Source organism: Trichechus manatus, unplaced genomic scaffold (genome assembly GCF_000243295.1).
Source record: "Trichechus manatus latirostris isolate Lorelei unplaced genomic scaffold, TriManLat1.0 scaffold00101, whole genome shotgun sequence".
Taxonomy (NCBI): Eukaryota; Metazoa; Chordata; class Mammalia; order Sirenia; family Trichechidae; genus Trichechus; species Trichechus manatus.
Genome location: NW_004444037.1, coordinates 7155465 through 7163101, shown reverse-complemented (window position 1 = coordinate 7163101; position 7637 = coordinate 7155465). Strand labels below are relative to the sequence as shown.

General features: G+C 41.9%; 1 protein-coding gene across 3 annotated transcripts in view; it reads right to left on the bottom strand.

Moving 5' to 3' along the window:
- Positions 1–3531, bottom strand: part of SCFD2 (sec1 family domain containing 2) — a 547542-nt gene extending 544011 nt beyond the window's left edge. Inside the window, exon 1 of one of the 3 annotated variants that reach the window (XM_004382903.3) lies at positions 2540–3531. In XM_004382903.3, coding sequence (XP_004382960.1) covers positions 2540–3377 — 838 coding nt within the window. In that variant the 5' untranslated portion in view covers positions 3378–3531. The remainder of the gene's footprint in view (positions 1–2539) is intronic. The other 2 variants (XM_023737347.1, XM_023737348.1) reach the window with 2 other exon arrangements.
- Between the last annotated feature and the right edge of the window lie 4106 nt (positions 3532–7637).

Below are 7637 nucleotides of genomic sequence, written 5' to 3'. Positions count from 1 at the left end.
GCATGCATATGAGGTAAATGAAAATACCATGGCTTTGCGGGGTTTTGTGTTGATGAAAAAAATCTAGTAGAAAGGGGGGGAAAATAATGATCTAGGAAAGGGAGAGGATATTTAAAAGTGGAAAATCTCTAAGGGAATTGAAAAGGGAGAGTATCTAGTCTGCATAGGTGAAAAAGTTGACTTTTAATAGGAGCAGGATATGAAGAAATGAAAGAAAATATGTGCATATAGATATGGAAAGGTTGGTAGACTTGGTAATGGGAAGTTACTTTCTGAATTCTTCTATTTGCTCAGTAATATACGAACCAAGAAAGCTGAGCATGAGTAAAGGGAAGGCAGTCTGGAAGCTTGAGGAGAGATAAAGTATGAAACAATTGTTGCTGAATGGCAACTTTGCTCTTCCTACATGCCCTTACTTCTTAAATTAATCTAGACTGCTTTATATTGTAAGCTTTTAGAGGGCAGACGTTATGCTTCCCTTGTTTGGTCTGTATGCAGAAAAGAGCCATGCACAAGGAAGAGATACCAAAGATATAAAAGAGCTGTTGCTCTGATGCTGGACAGGTTTGCCTAATAGAAGTCTTAGTGGAGGAATGGAAAAATGTGTGATCATGTTGATTAATTATGAAACAGTATGTTATATTTTTGGCCTGAAGAAATAGAAGTATAAACAGTTTATACCATCCATTCAAAGAACTAAACAAGCATATACTGATCATGTGCTATCTTTTTAATCCTCTAAGAGTTCTATGATGTTATAATCATTACTTATATTTAAGTCACTTAGTTATCTAGTGCTGCTGTAATAGAAATACAAGTAGATGGCTTTAACAAAAAGAAGTTTATTCTCTCACAGTCTAAGAGGTTAGAAGTCCTAATACAGGGTGTCAGCTTCAGGGGCAAGCTTTCTTTCTCTGTCACCTCTGAGGGAAGGTCCTTGTCATCAATCTTCCCTTGGATCTAGGAGTTTCTCAGTGCAGGAGACTCGGGTCCAAAGATGCTCTCCTCTCTGGGCTCTTCTTTCTTGGTTGTTTGGGGTCCCTCTCCTCTCTGTCCGATTCTCTTTTTTATATCTCAAAAGAGATTGACTCAAGATACAACCTAATCCCGTAGGTTGAGTTCTGCCTCATTAACCTGTCTCTAATCTTGCCTCATTAACATCAGAGTAGGATCTACGACACATAGGAAAATCACATCAGATCACAAAATGGTGGACAACCACACGATACTGAGAACCATGGCCTAGCCAAGTTGACACACATTTTAGGGGGACACACTTCAATCTATAACAGTCACACTGACAAAGTGAGACCTGAATTTTCCAGTCACATAATTAAGTTTACTTCTCTGTACTACCATTTAGCTTGTTTTCTATTTTATAATAAAGCAAATTAATCTTACTAAGGTAAAAAATCCAAATACAACTATTGTGGTTTTTATAACTTCATTAAACTTTTTTCCTCAACTACTAAAGAGAATGTTTATCTATGTCAGTTTCCTGATTATTCTCCCTGAACTTAGGTGTGGCCAACCTATACTGCTAGCAGCATTCTACATACCTGTCTAATTAGAGACCTTCAAAAACAAATGCACATTTCAAGTATCACCTTGTCAAGTATTTCCTTCACCTATTTTAAGGGTTATATTTGTTCCTTGTATACATAAATAATATAGTATTATAATTTAATTGAGATTATCTAACCAAACTTCAATAGACCCAGAGGTAAGACTAAAACAACAAACATTTGAAAATGTTGTCTATAATTCTATTTAGTTTCATTTACTTGTGATGTTTAACTTAAGCTATACTTTTTTTTAACACTCATTTAAAGAAACCTAATAATCAACTAGGAGTCTCTGGGTGGTGCAAACAGTTAAGTGCTCTACTACTAGCAGAAAGGTTGGCGGTTCAAATCCAACCAGAGGTGTCTCAGAATACAGGCCTGATGATCTGCTTCTAGAAAATCACAGCCTCGAAACCCCTATGGAGCAGTTCTACTCTGGACACGTGAGGTCGCCATGAGTTGGAATAGACTCAATGACAACTAACAACAATAACAATAATCAACTAATTGTGTATGATAATTTCATGTTTTGTTGTACAGTTTTCCTACCACTGGGTCATCTGATAACACCTCTCTAACAAATAAGGGCCTTCTTAAAAATAATTGTTGGGAATACTGGCACTGCAAGTTTCTAAAAGATTTCCAGATGCACAGTTCTCCTGGATGTCAGCATAATTCCATTTTTCCAGTCTCTTGGACTAGATGCAGTTGATGCTTTTTTTTTTTTAAATAAGGCAGTACACATTGAGCAAACATTTACCCATTACAGCATTTAATAAATTGTATTGTAATTGCTAATTTTCTTGTCTTTATCCCCCTCTAGATTATAAGCTCTGTGAGATCTGAGACTGTGTTCATCTATTCATCTCCTCAACCCAGCATAACGTAAGAGTCCAGTAAATCATATGCTGAATCAGTGAAAGTTCCAGCACCTTGAAGATGGTTATGAAGTACTCTACAGCAATGCCACTTACCTGTGAGATCCAGAGTTCTGTCCACAAAGACCACTGATGCCCTGCCTGAAGCAGTTTTTCTCCTGTTCTTGGCAGGGGCATAATTGGCTAGATCTGAAGCGATGATCCGACTGAACGAGCCCACAGTAAAACACTCCTCCCGTACCCCTAAGTGCTCACACAGAGAACTGAGGCCTGACACCAGGCACCTGATCTGCAGCAGCAGCTCAGGGGTCAGGGCAGTGGCATCCACCTCAGCCAGGCTTCCCATCCTCCTCTTGTCCGGTCGAGCACTGTTAAGGAGATGCACATCCTGGGGTAGCAGTGGGAAAAGGGAAGCAAAGGATGGAGTCAAGGCAAGGTAGGGAGCAACAGGGGCGAGCAACAAGGGGGCGTGCAGCACCTCGGCCGTGTAGTTCAGGTTGCCCATCCACTCACACAGTTTCTCCTCCAACTGCTCGAACACTGGCTGCTGCCCCTCCAGCTCGGCTGCTGCCGCCGCTGGTACGTGGTTAGCTGTGAGGTGGACAGCATGGCTCACGGCCGTGACCACTACACAATACTGGAAATGACTGCGGCGGATGATGTCCCGTAGAGTCTCCACAGTCCGGCCTTTCAGCAGGCAGCTCAACACAAACACTGCCTTGGGCTGCTCTGCTCCGCCGCCAGCCGCATCTGGCTCAAACTCCCGCAGGTGACACGCAGGACTCCCCACTGCCTCCAGGAGTCGTGTGGATCCACAGCCCCAGTGCAGGCTCTCGGCGCAAGCGGCGTCCAAGTAGACCAGAGCCCGTTTCATTTTGGCTAGCACCTGCTCCCAAACTTGCTGGGTAAAGGACAGCACGCCCGGGGCGCTCATGGTTGGCGATCCGCGGACACGGGGGCACTCAGGTACAGAAACTTATCTCAGAACTCACCGCTTCCGGGAATTGGGCTTTCTGAGACTTTGACAGTCAACACAGAACACGTGGTCCAGGCCCTGACGAGTGCGTTTGCAGCGCACGATGATGACGTAAAAGGGAGCGATGATTGGCTAGTGAGCAGGCCCGGGCTCTGGAAAAGATGAGCAGGGTTGGAAGGAGAAGTGGGTGTGGCTCCGCTGTTCTGTGTTAACCTTGAAGGCTAGGGGAAAAGAGTAGGGGCTGCTAAGAAAATAGCTGAACTGCGTTCTTTTCTTCTCCCTGTCTGCTAAAATCGCCTGTCCCTGCTCCCTGTGAAATCTCAGGAATAATAAAACCTAATCCAAAATTTGATCTTTCTGGAATATGAACACATCTCTAAAAGTACAGCCTCTTTCTCCATCTAAATTAAGAGCAGCCGGAGAAGATAATAAAAACAACCAGCTGTTGTGTAATGTTTTGTAGTTTGTAGTTTATAGATTGCTTTTACATATATTATCGTACACAAGCCTCATTAGAATCCTGTTGCTTCACCAAATCCTGTTCTGCTTCAAAACTCCTGGAATCTAGCCCCTCTTCATCCCTCCTGCCGCTACCTTGTTCCAGCCCACCATCATCACTCCCTCAGACAATTTCAAAAAAATCAAAACCAAACCCGTTGCCGTTGAGTCGATTCATAGCGACCCTATAGGGTTTCCAAGAAGTGCTGGGGATTTGAGTTGCTGACCTTTTGGTTAGCAGCCGAGCTCTTAACCACTGCACCACCAGGGCTCCAGACAATTGCAATAATCCCTCATCAATTGCCCTACTTCCGTATCTTTTCTCTCCAATCATCTTCCTAATAAATTAAGATGTTCCTACCATTTTTCTCGGAAACTCTGGTGGCCTAGTGGTTAAGAACTATGGCTGCTAACCAAGAGGTTGGCACTTTGAATCCACCAGGCGCTCCTAGGAAACCCTACGGGGCAGTTCTACCCTGTCCTATAGGCTCACTATGAGTCTGAATCAACTCGACGGCAACGGGTTTTTCGGGTTACTATTTTCGCGCTTAATAGCTTCTCCTGGCCTATTGTCGACAGGACTCGTTAAAAAGCCACAAAAGTCCGTCATGATTTCTCAATTTCTTTCCAGCTACTCCCGAGCTGGAACATTATGTACTTGAAAAATACCAACAAAATCAAACCAAACCTGTTGCTGCGGAACCGATTCCGATTCATAGCGACCCTACAGAATACAGAACTGCCCCCATAGGGTTCCAAAGCTGTAATCTTTATGGAAGCAGACTGCCACATCTTTCTTCCACGGAGCGGCTGGTGGGTTCCAACAGATAACCTTTTAGTTAGCAGCCAAGCACTTAACCACTGCACCACAAGGGCTCCTTACTTGAATAATACACGAAATATATCGAGCATGGAATGCTCCATATGTTCATTCAAGCAATATTTACTAAGCATTTACAAAGTATAATCACTATGTGAGGCTCAAAAGATAAAATGATTAATAAAATACATTCCCTGATGCATAAAGTATTTACACCTGACCAGCCGTAGCTCTTAACCACTGCACCACCAGGGCTCCAGACAAACTTGTACTCACCCAATGATAGTAATTCCAGTGACATCTTCCATGTAAGGGTTTTCCTAACTCGCTACCACCATGCCTCAGACCACCATCCCCCCCACCACACACACACACACACACACACACACACACACACACACACACGGCACCCTGCTCATACTTCTGCTGAGTACCTGTCATATCATGGTAAGTTTAACATATCTGTTCTACCACATCGTGCACTAGAGGCCTAGGATCCCCAACATCTAGAATTTAACAGGTGTTCAATAAATGTTTGTTGAATGTTTGATTCATTTTCATATAATAAACATATATTCAATCACCTTTTAATGAACATGTACAATATTCCAGGCACTGTGTAGGGCACTAGGGATATAAAGAGAAATAAACCAAAGCCCTACCGTCAAATGAATTACATGATGAAGTAGGAGGATCCACACACGTAAAGCAAACAAATGCAATAAATTGCTACATAAGCAATAATTTTTTTAAAATAGATATATATGAGTTACAAAGGAGGAAACAAATTCTGACTGGGTAAAGGAAAAAGGGAAGTGGTCAGAAGAAGTTTCATAGAGGAGATGATTTTTGAGTTGCTTCAAAGAAAACCAGATGTTTGCTAGGTGGACAGGATGGGGAGGGGCATTCCAGGAAGTCCAGGCAGAGTGCAGCATGAACAAAGGCGCAGAGGCATGAAGTAGCACGTGTTCTTCGGGATAATAAACAGTTAAATGTGACTGGAATGTATTATATGAAAACAGGCCCAAGAAGAAATAGCGACAAAGAACTGAAAACGAAGGTGAGAGATTAGATTAGGATGAGTCTTATTTTCCAAACTAAGTAGTAATAGCAAATGGGGAGCTATTAAAGGATTTTTAGGAGTGGAGATAATTTGTTCATATCTGAGTTTCATAAAAAAAGATACTGATAGAAACATGGAAAATTATTTGAAGAGGAGCAAGATTTCAGGCAGGGAGACCAGTTAGGAAACAGTAACAGCAACAACTCTGGATGAAAGTTGATAAGGATAATAATAAAGGGGGTGTACAGAGTGGAGTGTATAGAAGAGATGTTAAAATGATAGAGCCTAAAGGACTTGGTTACTGGTTTGATAAGGAGAGTGAGGCAGATGGAGAATTTCAGGATAATGCCCCGCTTTCTGGCTAGGTGACTGATAAATGAAGTGGCTGAAATTTGGAAAATCAGAAGAGAAGCATATTGGAGGATAAATATACTGAGTTCAGTTGAGACATGTTGTTTTGAAGGTACTTGTGATACATGAAAAAAAGTCTAGTAGGCAGTTGGATATATGTATGATTCAGGATTGCAAGAGAGAAGGCTGGTAATTCAGGAATCATTAGCAAATAGGTGTGCTTGAGATTGCTCAAGGAGAGCATGAAGAAGAGAAAATACACTGGGTAACAGGCAAAGCTCTGAGGAAGAGCAATATTTCTGAGTGGGCAGAGGACATGAAGCCAGTGAGTGGAGTCCTAAAGGAAAGAATTTTAAAGAGGAATGGAATGGTCAACAATAACAACTGCCAGATAAGGGAAAAATTAGATGGAATCTGAAAAGAATCCATAGGATTTGAAAATTAGAAGCTAACAGTGCTCTTTGCCAAGGCAGTTTTAGTGTAGTGATGGTGGAGAAAACCTGAGAGCATTAGGCTGAATGGTGCATAGGAGGTGAAGATGTGACATCATATTTTTAAAGTATTCTTTTTATGATACTGGTTGGAAAATAAAGGGAAAAAATTGTGACTTTGTTGAAGAAATTTTTTTTTAAATGAGAGAAACTTAAGCATATTCATAATGTTTGCAAAGCAACAGAGACAGAGGCTGATAAAAGTGAGAAACAGCAACAGAAGCAGGCGGAAGTTCTGATGAAAAGCACAAGTGGAGGAATTAAACCAGAATAGGAAAAATAAAAAGTGGAAAAGATGAGAGAAAACTTAGAAAAGCATATAGGTATGGGGGTGGAAGGTAAAGGGACTCACTCAAATAGTCTGCATTTTCCTTGTGAACTAGAGACAAATAGAGAACTGGAGATAGTGTTTTGAGGTAGTTGGCTTAAGAAGAGGTGACAGTCAGGAGTAGCCATTGGAAAGAATGAGAGAAGGAAGTGACTGAGACCCTTAAAAGGTTTAGTAAGCAGTACAACTGGGCAGAGCTGATGTTGGTGACCATGGCTTTCTTGTGGCACCACCTGCCCAACTGCATGTTTCCTTCAGCAGCATCAGCAGGAGGATGCAGGTGAAGGTAAGACAGGTACATGAGGTTATCCTAAATGGATATGGCAAAGTGACAAGAAGCTGAGGTCAAGGACTGGATAGAGTGATGCACCACTGGTTCCAGGCTGAACGACTGCAGGGAGAAAGTGTAGACATAAAGGAGGAGGTCTGGCAACATGGAATGAGGCAATGAATTGGGGAAAAAAGTAGGCTTCTTGGTACTATAAGATTGGAGAAAAGAGGGTAGGGAAGTGGGGAAAATGAGAAAGTTGTAATAATATGAAGTTAGGGTCAAAGAGAAGTAGCTGGCCTTTAAATTTCGAGAAAGAAACAGCTTTAGGATATAGTAATATTGAGAATGTGGTCCTGAATGTGGACTGCCGAAATGGAGTGAACGAAGGTTCTTGAA